Genomic DNA, 27,618 nt, shown 5'->3' on the forward strand with positions numbered 1-27,618 from the left:
GAGGGAGGAAGACAGGGGACCTCAACAAAGCGAACGATTAAGACAATTTCGGTTCACGATTTATTTGTAGTCTTCGTTTCAGATTCGTTAATGAGCTATTCTTTTTATGGGAATTTTATTTTATAATGGCCTTTGTGGATAACTGACTCGCACTTTGTTCGTTTGCGGGGGATTTTGCTGTTCGTGATGATAAAAAATTCAGGTAATTAATGAAAATTGAGATGTTTATATTTTAGCTGTCATTTTAGAATTTTTTCGATTTAGACCCTATTAAGAAATAAGTGCTGGGAAGTATTGCATAACTGGAATCAGCTTCGATATATTTACAAGAGCTGCAGAAAAGTTTGGTTAGCAAATAGCAAATACAATCTATCTATAGCAAATACAAAATAAAATGTAAACATATATAATTTTATCATACCTAGTATAGATTAGATTTACAACATAAAAACCAACAGTTAACAAAGATAATCACTGGAAAAATGATGTAGGGCAATAGCAGTTCTCGACTGTGACACGTGAACGAACTACACACTCAGTCCTACTAAGAGTACATAATATAATGATTCGGGGCTTTTCCTTAAGATACATATATAAAAAAATTGGTGTAGGAACACAAAATAACACATTTGAAAATAGGGTTGTTTTCGCCAAATACTAAACGTAACTCGGACTTCTGAGATCATTATCTCGATGAAGCTTGGCGCATAAATCGTGTAGACCACGGGCAATTAATAAGCCACTTTTCATGCCACTGTCGAGCAAGGATCACGGATTGGAAGAGTAGTTTATCAACGAAACCATATTTTGTGTAGCAGGGTTTTACCATAAGTTTACGTTTATTTAATGTGTAGTGATGTATTCAGGAAAGCTTCACATAAAAATAACTTTTGTTGCATTTTTGTACTTCACAGAGAGTAGAAGAGTTCAATTTATATTCAGAGCTACACGTCGGCTAACACCTAGTCACTATGAAAATTTCAGCTCCAACAAATCCCCGGCTTTACCGCGCTACGCCGTAGCACCCGTAGCGTGTCTACGTTATCTTCGTAGCACAAATTCGTAGAATTATTATAAGAGTAATTTTGGTATGTAGGGCTACCTACGTACTGACTGGGACACTCGCTGTGTGTCTAGGGTTGATCACATATGAGTTTATAATGTTTGGTTTTTATTTAAAATAACATTTTTCTATTGTAATTTGTTTGTTATATTTTACTATCACCTTAAATAAAAACTCTGCGTTTATAAATACTATTGACTATCTATACTAATATTATAAAGAGGAAAGATTTGTTTGTTTGTTTGTTTCGAATAGGCTCCGAAACTACTGGACCGATTTGAAAAATTATTTTTCCATTAGATGCCGACATTGTCCCTGATGAACATAGGCTACTTTTTTTAATTTTTTTTTATTTTTATTTTTATTGGTTTCATGTGTGTTTTAATGTTTCCGTAGCGAAGTGAGGGCGGGTCGCTAGTTTATAAATAAACACAAAGAATGAATGAATGAAGATGAACTCATTATCTTTTTTGTTTGTATCTTCTTCTTCAACCCGTGTCCACCCAATGCTGAGTGTAGGTCTCTTCGAATGCACCTCATTCTCTTCGGTCTCTTGCCTTTCGCATCTAGTCCGTTTGAGCAGGTCACCGGTCTATATCATTGTGAGGTTTATTGGGAGATGAAGGAAGAGGCGTGTGTGTTGGTTGTTTGTTGCGTGTTGTCCTCCGGAAGCCTCATCGGAGCGGTCAATGAAACACTACGTATAATTACATGCTTATTCGCGTCAGCGACCGCGGTGGATCGCTGCACGCAAACCACTGATTGACTAACGTATGCTGCTCATTACTATAAATGCATAGTAAGCTAAGCGGGGCGGGGTATCACCTGTGTAACCAAAATTCAAGCACTATGCGTAAAATTAAGTGTAAAGGGACATATATATACAGTTTGATAAATAAATAAATGTATTAAATATAGTAGTTCATTTGTCGGACACGCAATGTAACAAACAACCGCCACACAACATGGAATTTAAATTTTTAACAACACAGCTTTTATATTGTGTATACCACAAATTTAATTCAGAGAGTGTTGCAATTGTCTTCTCAACATTATACCTAGTCAGGTCATAAGTATTGTCACACAGTAAAAACTTTTCTTTTAGAATGCTGGCCACAAAAAAGTTTATTGAATTCGAATTTCGAATTGTTCATGAAAATAAAAATATATACTTTTAGAATTTTACTCATTTTTAAATATGGAGTGGACGCTTAAAGAAGACCGTGTTGCAGTTATTGCGTTGCATCGTTGCGGTTACGCGCCAATTCAAATTTTTAACATACTGACAAAATTGAATATAACCAAAAGATTCGTTTATCATACCATCAAACGATACAATGAAGACTCTAGTGTAGATGGCAGGTCAAGAAGTGGTCGCCCTCGGTCTGTTAGGACTCCAGCAGTGATAAAAGCTGTGAAGGCGCGAATTCAAAGAAATCCCAAACGTAAGCAGAAACTGTTGGCCCTTCAGATGGGGTTAAGCAGAACCACGGTAAAAAGGGTGTTAAATAAAGACTTAGGGCTTCGGGCATATCGAAGAAAAACAGGACATCGTTTGAATGCTCGTCTAATGGACCTGAGACTGAAGAGATGCCGCGCTTTGTTGAAGCGGTACGCGGGAAAAAAATATCGGGAAATAATTTTTTCGGATGAAAAAAATTTTACCGTAGAAGAGAGCTACAACAAACAAAATGATAAGGTGTACGCACACAGTAGTGAAGAAGCTAGCAACCGTATTCCGCGTGTCCAACGAGGTCATTTTCCATCCTCGCTCATGGTATGGTTGGGAGTTTCTTATTGGGGCTTAACAGAGGTACATTTTTGTGAGAAAGGTGTAAAAACGAATGCAGTTGTGTATCAAAATACAGTCCTGACGAACCTTGTGGAACCTGTTTCTCATACCATGTTCAATAACAGGCACTGGGTATTCCTACAAGATTCGGCGCCAGCTCATAGAGCGAAGAGCACACAAGACTGGCTGGCGGCGCGTGAAATCGACTTCATCCGGCACGAAGACTGGCCCTCCTCCAGTCCAGATTTGAATCCGTTAGATTACAAGATATGGCAACACTTGGAGGAAAAGGCGTGCTCAAAGCCTCATCCCAATTTGGAGTCACACAAGACATCCTTGATTAAGGCAGCCGCCGATATTGACATGGACCTCGTTCGTGCTGCGATAGACGACTGGCCGCGCAGATTGAAGGCCTGCATTCAAAATCACGGAGGTCATTTTGAATAAACTTTAGTGTCATAAGAATCTATGTTTTGTTAAGTTCATTTTGGTATATGAATGGTTACATAATGAATAAACTTGTTTCAATTATTTTACATTAAACATGTGACAGAATTTATGACCTGACTAGGTATAATAATATATTCCTAAAACAGCATTAAGTCAACGTTTGCAGTTTACTTATTGAGATGATAAAATTCAATTTGCGGTGTGTGTGGTCTAGTGATATCAGCTGATACATAGAATTTCCTAATTGTGAATATTTCATACGAAAATAATGAAACATTACAGAATAAGCAACACTGAGTCGTTGTAATGCGAGGACAAATTAAGAATAATAAAAATAACTCGGAAGCTATAAATTAACGCTTCGGAAAACAGTCCTGATTTTTCAAAGGAAATGTTTCAAAGAGAACGGGAGCTACTAAACATCAAATAATCGGTTCCTTTGTGACGAATGTTCTCGAATGTTTTGATGTTGCTCGCTGTGTTTCTAGAACAATGTCAGTACACGCGTGAAGCCTTACGGTCCATTTGTTGCTGATCGACGTACACAGGAATGTGTAAAGTGATTCCTTTAAGCGTAACCGCGTATTTCATTGTTCTCACGTACGTTTGGGCAATCTCATATTTCTCGCGAATTCTGTACATTATCCATTTACAGTTTTTTTTATTTCCCTAACTTATCTCCTTTGCTATCTTATATTCCCTTTTTATGGAATTTTAACACATTCAATCATGTCTATTAACGTCTATTAATACGTCTATTAACCCCAGTTGGGTTCTCAGCTTCATTCTATCTTTAAAATAAAAAATGCTCTATATAAGCTCATAAGAAAAACTGTTAACAGAAATAAGGAGCCAACGTCGAACCTGTGATTTGGGATACGCTATATACGCTAGGTACGCGTGATACCGATACGAACCGCGACCGAGACTCTGAAATAAATAAATAAATAACAGTTTTGTAATCTAATAGCTATCTTGGAAACGATCCATCGTGAATGCTTAATTGAATCTGTCCCTCGTAGGATCAAACGGAGAATAAATCGTCTCCGTCCAATATTTATTGAAGAAATTTCATTAAATTGCTTTAAAATAGTTGTGACGATAATTTGATTCAATTGGAAATTTCAATGAATTTGTCAATCTCAACGGAGCTTCGCGAGAAATATATTGTTACTGCGAATTCACACTGGTCCAGTGACTGGCGACAGCAGTACCAGAGATTAGAAGACTTCGAGGCGTAAGAATCCGGAGATTTCTAAGACCCTCGGTCATATTCAGGCCGGTAGCCTTTGATCACATCTCCTGCGAGGGCAATGTACAAGTAACACTCTGTCGTGCTCACATCTGGCAATTTATTTATCAGGAGTCACTGGGTCCAGCTAAATTTTCTTTCTAACTATCGTTAAAAAAAATTATTAATAATAATATTATTATCAGTTGAATAGAATATTTTAAATGTATTCAACTGATAATTATTTTTAATAAATTTATCTTTTTTAATTGATTGGTTTTTGGTAATTTTAAGTATGTTTCAATGATACTATGTACACATATTGACTTGTTGTTGTCTGACATAAAATAAATCATTCATTCATTCATTCATTCATTCAATAAGGCACACCGCGGCAGCACGGCCCCGCTGGCGACCAGCTGACGCCCGACCCTGGATCGGTGTACAGCTTTAGTACAAATAATAATACTCTTATATAAGTATTCTTCGTTACTTTCGAGCAATATTGTCGGTTTTCTTTACAACCCTTCTTGGTGCAGATTTTTGATATAATATATTTGCCATCAAAGGCATCATCCGCAGGGTGAGTCGTTATTATCATCGGTGCGGTGTATAACTGCGTAGAGCAGTGAGCTATACTTCATATGAGCCCTTGTGGTTACAGATTAGGGAGTCGAGTAGTCCTGTACACGTATCTACATTTTGGTTTGATTGTAGTGTGTAGTGATATTAGTTAAATGCCTCATTGGTTTCCAAAGTGAACATCTGAACGGACCAGCTGAGCGTCGGGTCAAAGGTCTAAATATATAATCCGATACACAGGCCTCGTAACAAAGTCAACATCCCGCGAGGAGGTCCGAGGGGTGACCTCGCGACTACTGAGGACTCGGCTCTTGTTCGGGCAAAGCGCTACTGCAAACAGACGGATATTTGCTATAGTCAATATACTTATTCGACACACTTAATCGTTTATTGAAATACTTATAAATAAATGGGAAGGTTATCACAATAGAGTGCCGCTAGAAGAGATCGTTCGGAAGGAAGGTGCCACTAATGCCTACGTCACCAAAAGTATCCACATGTCCTGTACGAGAAATGGTCCAGCTTTACTAACTACTACTACTAACTATTGAGTTGCAAACACCTCACAATTTAGATTTAAAAGCGCTCTACTGACAAAGTAATAATAATCTGACGGTGTGCAAGACGATGGTCACCACCCAGCTGGTGTTGAGTAGAAGTTGTAATGGGTGTCCCCACTGAACACACCGGAATACTGGATGACAGAAATAAACAAGGTAATAAGACTTCCTCGCCTGGGCACGGTACGCACTATCACCAGTAATACAGGTTCAAACAAAATAAAATTAAGTTTGACGAGGAGCATGCTGTATGTAGTACATTCGTTCAATAGAAAATATTCTTTATTTATTTATGTACACACAAAAAAGAAGACATAGTACAAAGTAATAGGAAAATTATGTACAAAGGCACTGCTTATTTCTTTAAGAAATCTCTTCCAGCAGTCCTGCGAGAGAATTGTGAGAATAATAATTAAAAGTGATGAGTGTGTGTAGAACAAATAACATATAACTAAGATAACAAATACAACATGAGAATTATAGTAATGCACATGCACATAGCAAATATTGTTAAACTTGAATACAAAATATTATAAGTAACACAGTATATACGAAGAGTATAGAACAATGATCATTCGGTTGATGAGAGATAGAATTGTTTGACCTTGTATTTAAAAACAGAAACAGACTTGCAAACTCTAATGTCAGCCGAGAATTTACCGAGAATATCATAATTTAATACATAAATGGTTCGTGTTATTTGGATCGCGATCATATAGTTTCGTTATCAAGCTTTACAGCGCCTGGCGTTATCAGTGTGACGGGAACGTAAGGAGTCTGAGGAGATGCGGGGAGGGGCGCGGGGGATACCGGCTTCGCGTGAGGAATTTCGATATCGTATCTTCAAGACTTGGCGCCATTAAGACAATGTTTTTTAATCTTACTGCTCAGAGAAATAAGACCAAGTGAAGTTTCATCAAGGTGATGCCACCAGTTTTGACTATTACTGCTGTGGAGGAAGGCGTATTCCAGTGGAATTGGGATTTCTGTCTGATGTCTCAAGCCGATCGTTATGTATTTAGCGAACTGAATGAGACGCTTCAGTTGTGGAGACTTGTCAACACCTCGTCGTGAGTTGATGGTGCTCAATCAGAAACTCTAACATCCACTTCTGATATCCAAGTCGAAGGCCATATCGAATCATGCAGATATACATGATTCGATATGGCTTTAACTATGCCAATGAAAAACTGCTAACGCAGCCCAGTCATTTTCTCAATTATCTTGAAGCTGTTTGGTGAAATTCGCAAACCAACATCAAGTAAATAGCATTCCTATTTGTTAGCCGTTAAAAAACATTTTACTTCCAACCGCCAAACTCGTTTCACGTAAATCGAAGACAAACGAAATAAGACGTTAACACAAACAGTTTTAGGTTCATTTTTTAAAGCTGTACCAAGCCAACGATAAGCTACAAAACACCGAAGTTATTCGAAACTTTTCCGGCTTCCGTTCAATTTGTTTCTGTACGTAGTTACGTATTTTTGAGGCGTGAATCAGCGTCCTGCCGAATTAAAAACTTTATTTTTCGGTTATTTGTCTGAGAATTTGCAAATTGGAGTTAGCCGAAATGAATTGGTTATTTAAATCGAGGGGCGAAAGTGGCTCTTGTTTCATCAATTTTGTTTGATGGAAGACCACAGCGGGGAGGTTTGTAAAGCTTAAAGTTTAGCCAAGCGAATTTACGAAACGTAAATATAAAAACGAAAAGCCACTCAAAACGAAGACTCTTAGTGCTGATAAATCTGAGTACTTTAACTTAAAACCACAGATAGCGATGGAAGTGTCATTAGTTACAGTTTCTGCCTCTGAGGTAACAATTTTACAAAGCAGCAGATGCAAGAAAACTAAATGTGTTAAAACTAGAAGTACATATATTATCATCTGAATATTATTGGCGGCTTATACAGGATGCTCAACGATGCAACATTCAATTAATTTCAACAAAGCAACAAAAACCATCTTCCAATCCGGCTGGTCACCGTGGAAGATCAAGACCAAAACCCTCTAAGGAAGATATCTCAAACTTCTTCAATAATAAGAAAATGGAACACAAACCCAAGAAATATTTCACTCAACTAAAGAGAAGAAAGATCAGCTTTACATAGTAACTTACAACGTCAGAACTTAATAATGAAACAGCTGTTATTCTTTAGAGGAGGCCTTCACCTTCACTTGAGGAGGGGTCCATGCAAACAAACTTCTATATATTTTTTAAAACGTTGTCTAGATTTATACTTTTGTAAGGAAACGGAAGGGAGAGAGAAGGGGAGCAAATTAAGTGAAACACGTGTAATAACATCAGTACTCTTTTTCTTCTCTTTTCATTTTTATATTTAAAATATGTATGCAACCTACTATTTGTATGGAATAAAAGGCTTATTATTATTATTATTATTATTATACAGGATGCTTGGGAACCGTTCCTCTGAGAACACTAGTTGGGGTTCATAGGTCCACGCGACACACATATGTATCTTCGAAAAAATATTTACTTATATGCATATTTTGTGAAGTTGAAAAGCAGGGAGCCACTGTTGTACTTGGCTTGCATTGCGTGCTCATCAAATGCGATCTTACTTTTGCAAAGTAAATTGTTAATGTCGAGAAGATGCATAGCTCAGTCGATGTTAACTGTTTACAAAACGACAACGCCCAACTCTAGACGTTAGATGTCTACAAACTGGCTCTAACCATTTCGTTTATTTACAGATCTCCCCTTCGCCAGAACAGACTGGAGTTCAGAAAGCTCCTCTTCCCCCGCGTCCCCTTCACCTGAACTGGACGCGGAGCTAGTCCGAGACGCACCCCTCTACCCCCCACTCCGCGACACTAACGAAATTGAGCTCCCTTACAACGACGTAGAAACCAGCATCGAAAGAGACCTAGTCACCCCCGACGAGACTGAACGCGTAATCAAGATACAAAACGAAGAGAACGGAGAAAGAGATAAGAGAAGTACCGGACAGGAGTGGGACAGAACTAAGGTCAGTTTAAATAAGGATGATTTAATTGCTACATCATATTTTGATCTTTCTAGTCGTATTTTTGTAAATGGTAGAGATGGTCCACATCTAGTGGCCACTGCGACAACGAGAGAGAAATGACTTTATGTAGAGCAGGAATAAATTCCAATGCACTTGTGGTATCGACTTCTTGTCTTAAAGCAAGCGACGACGCGTACTTTATGCCCTCTGAAAGCTCTAGTTATTTGAAATTTTCTAAACTAGTGTTCTTGTTGGCATTTTGAAGATTTCCGTCTTTAGTGCAAAGCTCAAACTCTACTATACATTTCAAAACATCAAAATCGTATAATTACAATAGTGTTACGCGCTGGGGTTCGGGACAAATAAAATTTCACCAAAGTACAACTTAACAACTGTATTCAACACTTAGAACACTTAAACACTTCACAAACACTTTAAAACTCTTAAATCGCTTGTTCCGCTTCGCTTCAGGTGATCTGTTCGTTGTTTCGCTTCGAGTAGTTCCGATTACTGACTGACTGTACGCCATCCCTGCAATGCTTTTATAGCCGATACCTCGTCCCTAGAATCATCGAGAATATTCCACACTTCTCTAGTCGTAGTTCCCACTATTTCACAATAGATGGCGCTGTAATTCTCGAGCATTCTGGATCCATCGATATTCGTTCGACTATTCGGCGATAGATGGCGCTACTCTTACCGGCGTAACAATAGTAATTGATACCAATTGATATTCTTCGGGTAGACTACGAGTCGTCGTGTTAAAACCGGGGACACGATTCTAAACATCCGCGGTGCTGTCCGGGACGCCATTGGAGACGCCGGAGCTGCCCCCGGGCCACGGGCTTCGTCCCGACTGGACACGTTCGTCATACGCCCGGCGCAACAACACCGGCCGCCCATGCACGACCAGCCTAGAGTACAACCTTCGACCAGTCAAGTAAGAATAATCTGTATATATAAAAACACACAAATCTTTCCTCTTTACAATATTAGTATAAATTACTTTATTCTATCATCAATAGTTTTCGCAGCGCACGCGATGTAAAGAATATTTTAAGTGTTTTTTTTACACCTTGGGTTACATTATTGCAGTTTCAGTAAGGATCCCTAACTTTTTTCAAAAAATATTATAGCCTATGTCACTCGGAAATACTGTATGTAGCCAGGTTCAGTAGTTTCGAAGCCTATTCAAAACAAACAAACAAATCTTTCCTCTTTATAATATTAGTATAGATGAATTGTTGTTCGTTAGTCTCGCTAAAACTCGAGAACGGCTGGACCTATTTGGCTAATTTTGGTCTTGAATTATTTGTGGAAGTCCAGAAAAGGTTTAAAAATGTAGATAAATATGAAAATGCTCGGAATTAAATAAAAATAACAATTTTGTTTTTCCTTTGATGTGTCCCCCGTCGGACGGATTCCTTTTGTTTGTTTTAAGTTTATTTTATACAAAAGTTTAGGTCTTTCATTTATCGACTGAGTTATAATATACTATGAGTTATATATACTAATATGTTATATAAATTAAGTCACGGGTACCACCGCCCTGCCTATTTCTGCTGTGAAACAGTTATGCATCTCGATTTGAAGGGTGGGGAAGTCATTGTACTGTAAAAACTAAGACTAAGAACTCATGTCTCAAGGTGGGTGGCGGCATTTACGTTGTTGACGTCCATAGGCTCCCTTAACACCAGGTGAGCCCTGAGCTCGTCCATCTCAGCAATAAAAAAACAACATATTATAAAAGTCGATTTGAGAAAGATCCAGTGAAGCGGTAAGTCTCATGGTAATATTGGGACCCCTGCAGGTACCGAAGTATGACCGGGAGCTAGTGGTGGAGGCTCACGCCCGCGCCGCGATACCGTGCGACCTCCTGAACGTCACCAGCGTGAGGTGGTACAAGGATAACGAGGTGAGGATCCTTGTTCGTTGCGTGCGATGAGCTGATTGCGGTGGGCAGCGGCTTGGCTCTGCCCCTGTCATTGCTGAAGTCCATGGCCGACGGTAACCACTCACCATCAGGTGGGCCGTATGCTCGTTTGCCGACAAGGGCAATAAAAAAAAAGTCGAGACCTTACGGGCTCATACTATTATTTCTTTAACCTGCATTTATTCATTTAAAACATTTTATGACAATTACATAGGTAGCCATAAATAAATTCATAGCTGAAGAGAAAAACATTCAATCTATATATTAATACGTGAAGCAAAAACTTTGTATTTTTGTGTATTTTTATGAAAATTGCGTGGACGGAGGAGTATGAAATTTCCTGCACGTATAGAGAATATAGAGAAGAAGTGCAGAATGTTAATATTTTTTTGAAATTATTCATAAAAAACACTTTAAATCAATAAAAAAAACATTACACACACTACCATCTATTTGACACTCACACGCATATATACATTTATACTTTGTTTATTGTCAAACTTTTATTATTTAAAGTCTGTGGTAAAATTGAGAATAGATTAGTATGTATTGTTTCTCTTTAATATTATTTGTCTATAGTGTAGTCTTGGCAAAATCTGTGATTATAGAAGTAGTCTTTGACAATATAACCATAATAATGTTGAAACTTATAATTTTAATTATTTATAGTCGAATTTCGACTACCGCGGGACCACTAGTAACAATAAATGTACCGATCCTAGTCTGAAGGCGTAAATAAATATATGGGTATTTCCACCAGCAAATGAACCTGCCCTCATCGAGCGGTGGGGGAGAAGCAATATGGAAGGAAGCCGACACAGCCGTGGTAGGACGAGCCACACGAGGAGACGCCGGCAACTGGCGCTGTGCTGGAGTTGATAAAGCCGGCAAGACCATTGCTGGGAAACCGACCAGGCTGCTCATCTATGGTATGACTTAGATTACAGATACAAGATATTTGTACGCTACTGTTGAATTACATAATTAATTTCATTAAAAACCCTCAAATAGGTTTCTATTCAAATTCACTTAGATCACCATGGATGCTGTAATCGTGTGAGATGCTTATTGAATGTCAAGGTAATGTCTACGCCCGGGTCTGAGGAGAGCTACAATCTTGAATCGGGCGCATGGCCCTAATATCAATTCAAACGCGGATCCAATCTAATGTCTCAGAATAGACAGCGGAATTTACATTGTAATAACCACCTATCAGCACATGGACCTTGAGTTTAACGAATAAAAAGAATCTAGAATTCTCCACGTAGAGTACCAAAACAGTCTTAACCGATCTTGTTGTGAGTCCGCACGGGTAGGCATCGCCGACTTGTCTATTACTTCCGCGAAACAGTAATACATATGGGACAACCGTTACCACATACGCTTGTGACTTCAACCTCATGTCATGAGGTGGGCGACGGAATTTACACAGTCTGTTATATATGTGCTCTCGTAACCATTTAACAAAAAGTAAGATGTAAGTTAGTTCCTAGGCAATAGAAATAAAATAAAATGTCTGCTGAACCCGAAATTTTGCCGAGCCGCTTCCGACAAGACAGAAAAGTTCTCCGTCCGATGGATCATTCCACAGTTAGCGGAGCCTGGGCCACAGCTGCCGCCATCAATACCGCATTACGCACATTATTGTGTCGTCGACGGCTTCTGTGGGACCAACTGCGAGACTTACTTAGATGCGCATATTTACGAGACACACACGACTTGTACAAATTGTGCTTATGCTCATTATTTTATATATTCTATTTTTCAAATTTGAATCATAGGAATGATTGTTTTTAACAATAATTATTGTTTGAGTTTGAGGGAGAATCGACTTGATGGAAATGTGCGAGGAGCGTTATATTTTTTGCTTATATGGATAGACGAGCTCACAGCCCACCTGGTGTTGAGTGGTTACTGGAGCCCACAGACATCTACAACGTAATTGCGCCACCCACCTTGAGGTATAAGTTCTAAGGTCTCATTATAGTTACAACGGCTGCCCCACCCTTCAAGCCGAAACGCTTTGGGGAGTAAACCATTGAGAGTCTTATACTTAATACTTAACTCCTAATCTTGCACAGATTGGGTCGTTCTCTTGTCAGTTCTGCATGCGAATCATCTTCTTCTATCTTTTAGGGTGCCTAAATTGTCTAGTAGAAGCACCTAGGACTTAGAACTATGAAGAAACATTGAGAAATTGACCTGTTAATAAGCTTTGTTTTGGTGGTATGATAAAACATTCTTGCTATTCAGAGAAGGGTTAGTATGCATACAGAAAGCTACTAACTACCAATGATACGAATTAAGGCCACAAAAAAGTCCTAACCTAATTGTAATAATTGTAAAGGTTGTCTCTGTGCACAGAGCCGGTGCGGTCGGTGTACCTAGCTGTGGACGGGCGGAGACTCGACGCGGGGAACACCTGGGTGCCGGTCCGGGACAAGACCGAGCTGGAGGTGCGGTGTGTCGCTGAGGGTGAGTTGTCGCTGATGGAGCTAACCTCACCGTATTGTAAACAAATTCTGCACATTGTAAAAAAATACTTTAATTCTTAGGTGAAACCTGCTTTAGTAATGGACACTACTACACACTACTTCCGCACATGACTTATTTTACTAGTTTGCTAACTCTGATTGGAATAGTTGCTAAAGTGAAACTATTCGACCGCGAAGAAAACTTCCCTAAAATATCCCTTCGAGCTGATCAGCAGATCCCAAGCATACAGTTTTGTTACAATTGAATTATTGATAGTCACTAGCACACTAATATATGATTTCAAATAGTATTGACATAACCAATAAATTCAGGCACGTTTGTACGGCACAGCATATATTAAGAAGGAAACAAAATGTAGTTACTAAATTTTAAGATTGAATTGATTGCCTGATTCACAAACTCGTCTGTAGTTTGGACAAATATAGTATTTGGTAATTGCACAGGTGGAGCTCCTCCGCCGGAATTGTCGTGGAGGCTGATAGCGCTGGAGCCAACGTTGGACCATCGACCGTATCTGAGGATACATCACACTAATTACTCTATCGGTGCGTACTTTGTATAACAACTCCTTTGTCGTGTCTTACGATAAACAGCCAAGCACACAAATGTTACAAGTTTCTTTGGTCATGTTGTGGACATTAGAAATCGAAGAACATATGTTTTGTATTAATAATGGAAACATGTTTTGAATTAATAATAGAACTGGAGGGATAGTAAAAGAAACTTCACGACAGAGTACTGTGCGTAAATCAACCATACTTCAACGTTGCGATAAAGGTTGTTATACGTGACTCGTAAAAACAAAACACGTCATTACGGATCCCCCCGATCCGTTAACGGTGCTTTCAGGTACCACAAGCACCGGTCACCGTCCTCGTCAAAACCGTCGCTTGTGACGAAGGGCTCCACGAGCGAATTAACCCATAGACACAGCCCACTGAGTTTCTCGCCGGATCTTCTCAGTGGGTCGCGTTTCCGATCCGGTGGTAGATTCTGCGAAGCACTGCTCTTTCCAGGGCCAGTGTTAGCAACACTCCGGTTTGAGTCCCGTGAACTCACTTACAAACGTTAGGGTGAAGCTTAAATAGCCTCTTAAGGCAGCATAGGTCGGAAAAAAAAAGTAAAAATAAATATATACAGTTCAAACAGACCGACCTCTAGGAGTAATGTGTAATCGCGCACACAGAGGGCGTGTCGGTGTCACACGCGGCCGTTACAGCAGCACGCGAATTACATAATGCAACTCTACAGTGCGAAGCGAAGCAACGGAAGCCAAACCTGCCTCCCTCTATAGAACCCACAGCCTCCCACGACGTGCAGACCGCTAAACTAGAGATACACGTCACTTGTGAGTATATTTGTCATTAAATTTAGTCAAAAGTATCTTTCGATCGCTGGTGGTAGGACCTCTTGTGAGTCCGCACGGGTAGGTACCACCACCCGCCTATTTGGGTGGGGCAGCCGTTGTAACTATACTGAGACCTTTGAACTTATATCTCAAGGTGGGTAGCGCATTTACGTTGTAGATGTCTATAGGCTCCAGTAACCACTTAACACCAGGTGGGCTGTGAGCTCGTCCACCCATCTAAGCAATAAATAAAAAAATTGCGGAGAATGTTGCAGATAACGACTAAAATACTTGGATGGATTGTGTAAAAGAGGATACGCATGAGAGGGTGAGTGCAGAGATAACTAGGCCTGGATACAATCTAGTATACAATAGGCCGAATGGAAAAAGAGGACATACCGCGCCGACTCCACGTAGTGTGATTAGGACAAGAAGTAGAGCCTAGAGCAATAAAAGAAAATCTTACCGCTCTTCATATTAGCATTTGTCCAAACTCTCGCAGTGGCGCAGTATGTGCAGAACATTCTGAAGAGTTTCAACCGTACTGCTACATGTTTTGTTTATTTATTTTGCTTCGTAATTAGATCCTCCATCATTCGTGATATCTCGCTGGCCTGGTTTTGGAGTATCACTATCAGCTGGAGGAGCGGCCGCATTGAGATGTGACGTCGACGCCAACCCGCCGGCCAGAGCGTGGTGGCAAAGGGACGATGCCAGTCCCACAAGGTATGATAATCCGTAGGCTTTGGAACTTCAGACAATAACTTGTTTAATGGTGTAAACGAGTAAATACACACACGCAAGAGCAACATTATGTGACTGCCGCTCTATCCTTAATTAATAAAGTCGAAGTCCCTACTGTATTGTCATAACCAGCACCTTGTCCATCAGACTGGAGCTCACAAGTACGTTGCGGCATCGGTGCGTTACAATACATGCCCTAAGATCCTTTGATGGTCTATCTTGTCTGTCTTCGACTAAGAGTTAATAACGAGTGTAACGCCACCGCACCGACGAAATCTGCGACTGCCCAGTTAACTCCAAGTGCGCTGGATGCTCGTTTGCCGATTGATTTCGTGATTTAATAGAAAATTAATAAGACTTCATAAAATATTTAGGTGACAAAACAAGCGGCGTGTGCGTGTACGTCTACTCTTCATAGCCTAGCCTCGGCCTGCCCCTATTTTTGTGCATCTTTAGCGCCTCGCCCCCGCAAAAACTTCCTTCCAACAATATAGAACCAGCGCACCGCCGTGGTGAAAATTTACAAAGAGTTTTTCCCACTGTTCTCATGACGTCGTACGTTGTGTGGTGTAGCTCCCCCCCTGCAGAGGAGGGTGGTGATGCAGGTGTGGGCGCGGCCACACTCCGCTGGCAGACCCTCCGCGCCGCACATGCGGGCTGGTACCGGTGCAGGGCGACCTGGCTCGACACGGACTACTCCTCCATCGGGTACTACCTCAACGTGCTCTGTGAGTTACTACTGAATTTTGGACGTGCGAAACTTCTGTTCTAATTCATCAATATTAGCCCACAGTCGTCCACTGCCAGATATATACTTTTTTATTTTTTTTATTGCTTAGATGGGTGGATAAGCTCACAGCCCACCTGGTATTAAGTGGTTACTGGAGCCCATAGACATCTACAACGTAAACGCGCCACCCACCTTGAGATATAAGTTCTAAGGTCTCAAGTATAGTTACAACGGCTGCCCAACCCTTCAAACCGACTTCTACCGGTTTACACGAGTAAACTTAAGTTAACTTTAAGTAATTAACCTTTTCTTTATTGCCTTGTAGACAGGCGAGCATACGGCCCACCTGATGATGGGTGGCTACTGCCGCTCATGGACTTTAGCAATGACAGGGGCAGAGCCAAGCCACTGCCTATCTAATGTTACTATACTAAGCTTACCCTGTCCAATTTTACTATGTAACAAAATACCGTCAAATCTGAGTCGTCAAGGAGTACCAGACAAACAAAGCGCCAGTAATAGACGAGTCCACAACAGAAGATCATATTGTAGGTGTTAGTTACCATGACGTCATCATACAGCGGTAGGCAGCGGCCTACTCATAAGCGTGACTTTTACAAATATACACTATGTACAGTTAATAATATCGGAACAACATGAAATAATGACTTAGTTTCAAATGCTTGAGCGCAGGTTTCGTTCGACATTTTAATGGAAAAAAATTATCTTGAAATAATATTAGAACGGATGAAGGCAATAATAGTACGAATTGCTAGCATAGCTCAACTATTAGGTTATGTACACACGCTGTATGTTGCATAGTTCTATTACGCGTGTCGTTAGCAATATTTTTCTGCTCTTGATTCAAACTTGAATGAACCCTTAGCTGTATGTTACTAAGTTACAGTTTGCTTTGACATTCTTCTCTTAGAGATGCTCTAATTATTTGCTCCACCTGTCTAGCTCCCGAGGAAAACACAGAACCAGTAACGGAGCCTGAAGAAGTCGAAGAGGAGCCAGATCATCAAAAAGTAGAGGTGGCTCTCGGTGGAAACGTGCAGTTACATTGCCCCAAAGGTAGTAAGGAGATGGAGCTTTTACCAATTGCACGTGTAATGTTGTACTTTGGGAGATGCTAAAGGAAAACGTCTTCTTGCGTGTATTCCATGCTTAATAATCATCTTAATCCTAGCTTACAATTATGAAGAAGCCTATGTTTCTGGGTGGTCCGCCTTGTTAGGGGGACATACGAGATTACACCTATTAATTAAGTTATATACTAAATGCTATGCTAATACTATGCTATGCTATGCTACAATATATAAGTATACACACTTCACACGTTAAAATACAGGATGTTAAAATAACCGTTTGAATCAGCTGATATGATGAGAATGCTAACTGATGTTGGAATGTCCTTCCACTTTTACGTAATGCTAATTTTCTCTTCTTTCCGATGTGCTAACATGATTTTCGCTAATATTATGGATCCGATTAGCAGCTCCTCATAGTATAATAGTTTGATCAAGAAAAAAGGAGCTTAAACTCCTAAGTATGATCCTAATCCTAAAACTAGCGGCCCGCTCCGGCTCCGCTCGGGTCTTTAACAAATATTTCAACGTTATTTGACGTTGTTTTATTTTTTTAAATAAAAGGGCACTTATTGGGGCACAACTTTAATAGCTAGACATGCTGTCGCGACGCTTTTCGTAAATAATAATGTGTTCTACAAAGTCGTAGTACATTATTTTATTCTAACATCAATAGCTTTCGCAGGGCATGCGATGTAAAGAATATTTTAGGTATTTTTTTACACGTTGGGTTACATTATTGGAGTTTTAGTAAGGATCCCTAATTTTTTTCAAAAAATCTATAGCCTATGTCACTCGGGAATAGTGTTGTAGCTTCCAAGCAGTGAAATAATTTTTCAAATCGGTTCAGTAGTTTTGGAGCCTATTCAATACAAACAAACAAATCTTTCCTCTTTATAATATTAGTATAGATTACTACGTAAGATCTACTTGCTGAGGAGACGTTACAGGTTTTGTTTAAAACGCAACAGGTAGTGTTGGGTGCTGGTGGCGGCGTGTGGTCGGCAACTCCAGTGAGAGCTGGGCGCCGGCCGGCTCCCACCACGCGCACGGAGTGCTCGGTCAGTAAACTGTAAAGTTCTCGTCTGCAATTCCTTCACTTATATTCAATTGATATTAATGTTATTGTACACTAGCTGACCCGGCAGACTTCGTCGTGTTTCAATCTAAGCTAAACTTTTGTATAAAATAAACTTAAAAAAAAAAGACGTGTGGCACTCGGAGACTGCCGCGGTAAAGGCGCAGGATAAGGTAGATAAATTAACGATGCGATATCCTGTCACGTCAGGTATAAAGGAAGCGTTGTACCAGGAGGGAGGGGAGTACCGGTGCGTCGGTGCGCGGGCGCCTGATCTCATGCGGCTTCGAGAGCTGAAGAGGGTCACGCTCAGGGTTACCGGTAAATGCGTTTGATTGCATGCCGTAGAAAAACATCTCATTTATGTTAGTATGGAACGAATCAAGTGTTAGTTGACCTTATATCTACTACAAAGCATTTTAATATGGGCTTTCTAACCTAATAAGGCTTGTAATCATTCACAACTTAGACCATCATTTTTGTCTTGCTAATACAGACTCAGGAGACTGCAATCTTAGAGAGTCTTCGAGTATACTAATATTTTTTTCTTATCGTTAAGCTTATTATGAGTTGGGTCAGGGTATCCTTGTGCTTGTCTGGTTGTAGTGTTGACCGCGGGAACCCCCCCTACTCTGACCGGGTTTTGACCAGGCACGGAATCGGACGTCGGGTGTAAGAGTGCAGGGGAGTCGTTTAGCGGGTGGACCCTAAAATTCCTTGGGCCCGCGGTTTGCTCTCAACACCTTGCAGACCGTTGAATCCCACATACCCCGCGCGCCCCTAGGCACGGAACCACCTCGTAGGAGGTTCGGCCCCCGGACCGAAAAAAGAAAAAAAAAATCGATTGTCTGTAAAGTCGGTTTACTAACGATAGATGAACGTGACAACTTCATAAGAAAATACGCCTCAGAGCGAGGTAACGCCGCATGAGTCATGTTTTTTCGTGCGTGCAGCCGGCTCCATCGAATTATAAGACGTTGTCACGTCAAAAAGGGTATCGTTGTGTTGTCCACGGACTCTACTAGCTGTATGGTGTGGCACACGCAGGCGGCGCGACGGCCACGGCTCTGAGCGCGGAGCCGGCGCGCGGGGGCTGGCGGCTGGAGTGCGGCGCGTGCGGACGGGCGCTCCGCGTGCTGTGGCTGCGGCGCGGGGTCACCGCCCCCGCCGACCTGCTGCCGGACCTCGCCCAGCACTGCTGGAGAGCCGTGCTACACGTCACCGAGCCTGATGAGGTAGGCCAGGGGCTCCCAAACTTATTTTGTCTACTGCCCACTTTGAGAATAAATTTTTTTTGGCGCCCCCATTTTATCACCTACTAAAAGACCACTATAGCGAGAGCTCAGTCGGTATCTAAGAGTCCTCCTAGATAAATTTACAAATCGCCTCCCAAGCTTCTACACAGTTCCCCCAATTTTTTTCTGGGTCTCTTACCGCCCCCCCTTTAGGCCTGCAGCGCCCACAAGGGGGCGTAATCGCCCACTTTGGGAAAGGCTGAGGTAGGTGAATAAAAATCTTAACAAATCTCAGAAATAACTCCCCCTCATTTTCATTATTATTTCCTCAACTCACGTCAGATAGAGCGTGTAATACAAGATCACTTCATGTCGTGTCTACTCGAAATCATGCTTCCTACAAATATAATAATAATGATATGGGGACTAGTCCTGCATAAGTGGCATTTGGAATACTCGTACTGCTGGGAAATATATGTAATTAAATTTCAAAGAAGCCTCGTTGTCGGCCTTTGGATGTATTGGGAGAGCAGGCGTTTCACAGCAACCTTTACGTATTTTTTTTATTTTCAGATGATTTTTAAGTTTCATCTCTAGTCGTTAGAATTAAATCGTTTGAATACCTGATAAGTCGCAATAGTCGTTGGGCCATGATCGTTCCTATCGGCCAATGTATCCAAGCAGATCGGGTGCATCACGCACGTGCGACTTTTCTCTTGATTCACCGGCGTGTGATTGGTCCGCCGATAGCCGATGCTTGCTTCCTTGTTGTCGCTACCCATCCGGCACTGCATATCTGTACATAATATATGTTGTTATAGGTATGGTGCATAGCGGTAGGGGGGAGCGGGGGCGGCGGGTCGGTGGCGGTGTTCCCGCGTCGCGCCCCGCATCCCTCCCCCGCGCCCGCCCGCCACACCGTGCGAGCTCTGTACAACAACGCACATCGCAATCTACCCACCCTATTCCTTATATTCATACTAACACTCGTTTACCAATTGAAAAGCCGTATATAATGCCAGATCAAGTGACGTTCTACCAATAATCACATTTCTATGAAACCTATTCATTGTTGTCGCAACTCGGAATCAGCAATGTACTTTTCAATGCGTGAAGAGATTTAACAGAATGACACGGTTAGGTTTAATCCACTCTAGATATTGAAGTCGGTAATGATGATCTGACTGTGTGGGACCCGAATGAGGGTAGGAACGTAGGAGGAGGTGTGTAGGTTTGTCTTGCTGCTAGGACTATTAAATGTTTTCTTCGAGTAATCAGTGGGATAGTTCTTAATCGTATTAGAGCTGTGGTTAATAATGTTTTGTGGGTAGCTTGGTGTATTTAATGAGGGGTTAATGAATTGAGATGAACAATAGCAACAGAATACCAAATTTTACACTATGCACACTAGACAGGATTCAAAAGTCTGTATGTAATCATTTTACTTTTATCAGACAGTAGCCGTATATAAGATTTGGATTCAGAATTGGCAAATTATAGCATTGCGCTAGGGTTATTTGTGTCTCGACCAAGATGTCAGACCGCTGTTGCGTCTGTGTCAGCTACTGACTTATGAAAGGTATAATTACATAACATAAAGTGTTCACAAGAACTCATTATAGGCAGCTTTTTACGAATTCAACATTTTAATGAGCTGATCCCATAGCACCACTGATTGTATATCTAACCGTGCTAATAGAACGAAAAATGGAAAGTCATCTCAAATCATTTAAATCTAACGAATTTTATCAAACAAATTGTTTGTTACGTTCAAACGGTGAATATCCCTTCTCTTGATTCCAATCTATAAATAATATACGAGTATATTTGCGGGTATTACGAAAACTTCAAGATACTGAGCGTCGTTTTGTGCTACATGATTTTACTTTATACAAAAACTTAAATTAAGCTTTAACAAAGTTCCAAATTATTTTCAAAGCGCGTTATATCGACGATGGCCATCAGCAAACTGGAAAAAATTGAGTAACTGCACGAGAAAGCGACGTTTTGTACTCACAATTACGTCTTAAAAATGAACTGCTTAAAATGTGATTTATTTGTTTGATTAGCTGTTTTCTAGGTTTTTTGACTCGCTCATCCTAGCAATGAGACAATTCGATGCGACATGAGACAGCAATGACATTGGTAAAAGAATGTTAGCCCACCTATTCAAAAACCACTGCAATAGCTTGCTCTGCTAGTGCAAAATAATGAATATCGTGTTTTAACAGATTCTAACAGGTTTTTGTAATACCGTGTGGTATATGATTAGATATTCATAAATAGTTTACTGTTATTTACAAAATGACGTCACTACCTTACCTTTCTCAGTTTTAGTCCCTGTAGCGTCTATTGTATCACTAATAGTTATTTGTTATCCTAGTATATGTGTATTAGTATTAATGTGTTCGTTGCTATATAGGACCTTATCCTGATCGAGTATGTCATAATCTGCATCAGCATGCATATTTATGTGTTCCTATCAGTGAACAAAAGCTATCGTTTGAGTTTAATGATCTCATTGTAAGTTTATTGACTGTCAATATAATTGCAACGAACACACTTACATTATCTAACCCGTGTCTTCTGTGTTAGTTACTTTTACTCTATTCTCTTTGATCTAATATTTATGTAATTTAGAAGCAGGAAGCGAATGTGCCAAATCGTTGTTATTAATGAAAACATTATTAGATTTTTTTCATATATTTGATCTTGAATTAAGTATTACGTTTGTAAGAATGAGAATTTCTGTGCAATGTAAACACCAAAGATTAATTAGTGATTATTGTAATGTGTGAGATGGATGAGTTTATGCTAGATGTTTAGTATTTATTGTGTAAGTTTCAGGGAAATTCATATTAAATAATTAATCGCCAAAAACAGATATATTGGACCACTAATTGGACCACGAATGAAAGTTATTATAATTAACTTTCGAAGGTAAGGTTCATATTTAAAAGTCAAAGAAGATGTTACAGTTCATTAAATAGTTCCTGTCTTCGAAAATTATCTCGGTATGAAATTCCCTTAAACAAATCGCCGAATGAATCCAATAGTAACGCAAGTTGAATTTGAATGCCCAAAACTGTGACTAAAAATAAGAAGAGTATAAACATAATAACCAAATTTCAACATTAAGGATTTGAAAGACCGATGCAGAAAATAATGCGCGCGTTCTCGGTGTACCTGCTTCAATCAGTGCGTTTGGCACTCAATCATTTGCAAAACTAACTAAGGTTTGTATAAATTGACCACACTCTTTGAAGGTAAACAACTGTGGCGTGTTCCTAGATGCGTAATGAAATTTATATTTACTTTTAAAGTAAAATGAGAACGCGGCTTGCGCGGACTGATATTAGTGAAATAACATGATCTTTAAAACCGGGCCGTAATAAAGTTCTATGTGGGTCATACAGCAGTGAATGTGTTGAAGTGTCTACTTTTGACTTGTGCTACTATTCCGTTCAGTACGCGAAATGTCCAAGTTAGCTATTTATACCCCGTATATTTTGTATAGATGTTAAATTCGTAAATTTAATAAACGATGTATCATAGCTTAAAATGAGTCGTGTAATATTCGATGTCAATTGTAGACGTCCGCTTAGAGACGGACGGGATTTTGTATGAAAAATGTATTTGCTAAGGAATTTTGCAACGAACAAAGAAATGTTCGAGAGTAAATCAGGCTTTGGATAATTGAGTTCCTATTGTTTCTTGTGTATCATTGTTTTCTAAATAAAAAGATAACGATAGAATTGGAAATCACCAATATTGGAGCGACTTGTTGTCTTTTTTAAATAAAGAAATAGTGAAAATGACATAAATAATTAGAGTATGACTTAATTTAAAAAAAATCGTTAATTTATTTTAAACAATTGTTGTGTTCCTCCTTTATCAAAATTCAACCTTTAACATTGATACCCCAAGACTTAAATTCATTCAATGTTTCGTCTTTTGTTTTATTTTTACTGCTTTCATGTAAAATGGAAAAGAACGATTTTTTAAATATTTTGTTGCAAAACATTAAAACTCGTCAATAGCTGGGAAAGCAAAGAAACTAATCAAACACAGGTCTGAAGGCAAAATCTGTAGCAATAACCATCTTATGATTGTAAATACTTCAATGCATTCTGAATAAATTATTATACTAGACTGTAATCATAAATTATTCTATTCTTTGTGCCAAATATCATCGAAATATATAAATAATCATCATATGCCATGTTCAAAGAGTAAATGAAATTAAAATGCTATTATAAATTTGCTGCAGCATCTCATGTTCCCTCTGAAAACAAAATCTAATTGTAAACCTGACAGTAATTCAGTCTGGAAACGAAGTGTGAGTAATAGAATAATGTGAAAAGGTATTTTAGTCAAAACATGATTTGACGTACAGTTAACATAAATTTCTGACAAGGAAAGTATCCTAAACAACTCATGATCATGTCATGTATGCTCTTTGCCATGGGATGGCTGGTTCAAATCTATGTAGGTATATTTTGCAAATTTTTAGTTAAGTTTCTTTTTAAGACATTAATTGACATGGTGATTATTACTCTCTGTTTAGTAGTATATTACTACAAATAAATATCATTTTCCAACTTCAAATTCCCAATATCACACAACGTGTGTTCACATTCACATGCTGTTTTGCCAATTCAAAGGATACCATCCCATAGGAAGCTAATATCAGGCAGCTTTCTTAGCTGCGAAATTTTGGTAAAATACAATTGTTATTGTAATAAGAAAACTGAAAACATGGGTTATTATATAAATTAAAAGAAAATGACTTCAATAAATCAGTTATCAAGAGTCGAGAGGTCGGGTAGGCAAAATCGGGTGAACGAGTAAGCATGCAAAACAAGGGCAACTCCACGAATTGGCCAACTAATTATTTTTGCATTTACTCCAAGTCAGTTTTACTGAATGGGGTTCCAACTGCGGACACAAAGGGACCCTCGTTTCCAGGGTTACAACGAGATAAGCGCGTGACTGATTTTAAAGCGATTCATACTGAAACATATACATACTTATTGTAGTTTATGTTCTCCATATGTCAATTGACTGATTGTTTGTGTTAAAAACATATTATTTATTACTTTAATATTTTTTGTCATTTTCACATCGAAATCTTAGCTTACAATATTGGTAGAGCATCCACTAAATATTATTAAAGTTGTGATTAAAGGAGCGGGCGTGTCGCGGGTTGTAAATCAAATTATATTGAACGTTGGAGAGAACGGAAAAAACCATTATATTGGTTTAGTTAGTTAGTAGACGAGATATATTTTTGTACAGATAATTGAATGTCAATTGAATTGTTATAAATGTTTCATGTATCTTGATTCGATTTACGATTTACCACAAAAGGTTCACCTAAAAATCAAAATGTTGTATTTTATCCATTTAGATAGGGTGCTATATATAAATGCTTATTACGGAAAGCCTAACATCGACAATAGATACATGAAACGAATCGAAAGTATAATAGATTCGTTGTTTGGTTTGTTGTACTTGGCCATGGAACTTATCCGTCCAAAACGGGATTCGATGTAGTTAGTTAAGGAATCACTCTTCTATCCCTTTTCACCTTCTAGTCATCTCCTGAGGCTTCTATCAGATCCCCGTGTAGAAATATTTTCTTGTTTCCATTTTTTTAGAAAAGGAAATGTATCACGCGTGATAAATCTTTATTTTTGTAGTACTTTGAACCCTTTTCCTTCAATTTTTCAGTCCCTTGTGTAGACACCGCGACCCCCGCCTCCTCTGCTTTACTTAGATGATGTATTGCTCTTGTCCGAACAATATTTATAACTTTCAAGATCACTCGATCAATATTACAAGTTTATTCTTTTGGAGACTTTGTATTGTCGTTCAAAATATTTGTATAGTATATAATTTTAAATGTTTTTTCCTGTATTCGTTCATAATAAAATCAGGATCTTGTTTAGTCCCTACATAAAGTATGTGTATTAGGCGGCGAACAAGTAATTAAATAGGTTTTGGCAGAAAAGAAAACACAGATTGTATTTTAACAATAAACCAACCGTATTATAACTAAAAAACAGTACATAGAATAACGAAATATAAATGTTTTAATCTAAATTAGGCAAGAATGAATCCAGTTCTCAAACTAGTCGGAGAATGTTTTATTACTTTCAAATTATCCATAAAATCGGAAATAAGTAAACGATATTTTTATGAGAATGTCCATCGGAGTGTGAGACTGATATTGTTCGCGCGAGACCGACGTCCCTCCCGCCGCGCGCTGCCGTGCCAATCTACTACGATGTGTTTAGGTCGTAGTTAACTCTATAGTATTTACATTTAAATATACATCTATTATGTTAATTTAATATGATTGTTGTATCGGTGATGGACATAAACATTTTTATCTAATAAAATGAATACCCTAATAAATAATACAACAAAATGTTTTTGAGTTTTATTTTTCCCCAATGTTTTTTTTGGCACATTTATTATCACCACCTATAATAATACATGATCAATAACCATCAGTATTTGAACACAATGTCTTTCTCATTTCATTTATAGACAACTGAACGAGCAACAGACCCACTTGGTGCTAAGTGATTAATAGCACGGAATAGATAAATTTATCTCTTCCGTGATTAATAGAGTCCATAGACATAACAAGTGAACGCCATAGCCTCGACAAAATCAGTTACTGTTTCGCGACAGGAATACACAGACGGCTTAAGACACTTGATTAACATGATGGTCAATTTACTACAATGTGAACACCGCCTTCCGTCTGGGGGCACGATGTTGAAGTCACAATCGCTTTGAAGTCCATATAGTTGGGTGCCTACCCTGTGGCTATTTCTGTGCTGACTGCCGTTGTATTGCTATACAACCCGGAATTGTTCATTAAATTTTCTAAAACAACGTACAAGAACGCGTCATCGCTCTCCATCGCTGGGTATTTGCCGAAATTTCCTATTCCTCTTTAATTAATTCGTTTATTAGTCGAAGGTTTACAAGGAAAGGAATGTTTTAATAAAATTAATTTATGAGAGGGCGGCCCGCTGATCAGCGACGCGTGATATCGGACCGGACCGGACCGGTAGCAACTTTACGAACCTTTGTAAATATAACTCAAATAGATACAGGGTACAATATACTGTTTGTTTTCTTTACGAGTCTATAGTATATGGCGACTGTCGAAGTTCTCGTAAACATTAAGTAATAATCATAACCAGAATGCAGATGTTTGTATGTATGTATGTAAGTTTGCATTTGATAATCGATCATCTATACTAATATTATAAAGCTGAAGAGTTTGTCTGTTTGAACGCGCTAATCTCAAGAACTACTAGTCCGATTTTAAAAATTCTTTCATTGTTAGATAGCCCATTTATTGAGGAAGGCCATAGGCTTTATAACATCATGAGATCCATACAAGTGGAGCACCAATAAAGAATGCCTCAAAATATTTTCACTTTCTAGGTAAATGAAGTGAGGGGTAAAATTTAGCGTTATGTCAAAGTAACTATTCCACGCGGACGGAGTCGCGGGCAAAAGCTAGTTCTATATAAATTTAGCTTTCCAAAGTAATGTTTAGAAGCGAAAACTAAAGCTATTTTGTCTATATAGATCCGTTAACAAAATAAATGGATACTCAAATAAATCGAATATATCGGCTTACCGCTTTTACACTTTTTTGCGTGTACAAAAGTGCAGACCTAAACTCGTATACAATATTATTAATATATATTAGTAAGTTCCCAAACACATCCTACCAGCACAGAGGCGCCAATCTCAAGTCGTGTGTAACAGTTGTCATTGATCTTTTTTTTCTTTTATTGTTAAACAATTTCGAGAAATAAACTAGCCGATGACAGAAAACTAAAATTTACTAAAAATTATATTTTGTTACCAATATAATATTTACTGGTGGTAGGACCTCTTGTGAGTCCGCACGGGTAGGTACCACCACTCTGCCTATTTCTGCCGTGAAGCAGTAATGCGTTTCGGTTTGAAGGGCAGCCGTTGTAACTATACTGAGACCTTAAAACATATATCTCAAGGTGGATGGCGCATTTACGTTGTAGATGTCTATGGACTTCAGTAACCACTTTTCACCAGGTGGGCTGTGAGCTCATCCACATATCTAAGCAATAAAAAAAAAATACAAAAATATATTGTTGCCAATATTTTTGATTGAAAATATATTTGACCTTTTTTTGTCCCCAAATGATGTCGCATTGTCTTTATTTTAAGACCCATTTATCCTGGCGGCCTGTAATAATCCGGACGTGTTATCAGATATATTCT

General features: G+C 39.1%; 1 protein-coding gene across 2 annotated transcripts in view; it reads left to right on the plus strand.

Moving 5' to 3' along the window:
• LOC101742772 (uncharacterized) overlaps nucleotides 1-25,753 on the plus strand; it is a 76,792-nt gene extending 51,039 nt beyond the window's left edge. For both annotated transcript variants that reach the window (XM_012688334.4, XM_012688333.4), the window contains exons 3-16: nucleotides 8,391-8,665; nucleotides 9,411-9,605; nucleotides 10,476-10,580; nucleotides 11,359-11,527; nucleotides 12,963-13,073; nucleotides 13,538-13,639; nucleotides 14,281-14,442; nucleotides 15,027-15,168; nucleotides 15,760-15,914; nucleotides 16,880-16,993; nucleotides 17,979-18,068; nucleotides 18,296-18,406; nucleotides 19,133-19,320; nucleotides 20,142-25,753. In XM_012688334.4, coding sequence (XP_012543788.3) covers nucleotides 8,391-8,665; nucleotides 9,411-9,605; nucleotides 10,476-10,580; nucleotides 11,359-11,527; nucleotides 12,963-13,073; nucleotides 13,538-13,639; nucleotides 14,281-14,442; nucleotides 15,027-15,168; nucleotides 15,760-15,914; nucleotides 16,880-16,993; nucleotides 17,979-18,068; nucleotides 18,296-18,406; nucleotides 19,133-19,320; nucleotides 20,142-20,336 — 2,114 coding nt within the window. In that variant the 3' untranslated portion in view covers nucleotides 20,337-25,753. The remainder of the gene's footprint in view (nucleotides 1-8,390; nucleotides 8,666-9,410; nucleotides 9,606-10,475; nucleotides 10,581-11,358; nucleotides 11,528-12,962; nucleotides 13,074-13,537; nucleotides 13,640-14,280; nucleotides 14,443-15,026; nucleotides 15,169-15,759; nucleotides 15,915-16,879; nucleotides 16,994-17,978; nucleotides 18,069-18,295; nucleotides 18,407-19,132; nucleotides 19,321-20,141) is intronic.
• The last annotated feature ends 1,865 nt before the right edge of the window (nucleotides 25,754-27,618 follow it).

The sequence above is a fragment of the Bombyx mori genome, chromosome 24 (assembly GCF_030269925.1).
Source record: "Bombyx mori chromosome 24, ASM3026992v2".
Taxonomy (NCBI): domain Eukaryota; kingdom Metazoa; phylum Arthropoda; class Insecta; order Lepidoptera; family Bombycidae; genus Bombyx; species Bombyx mori.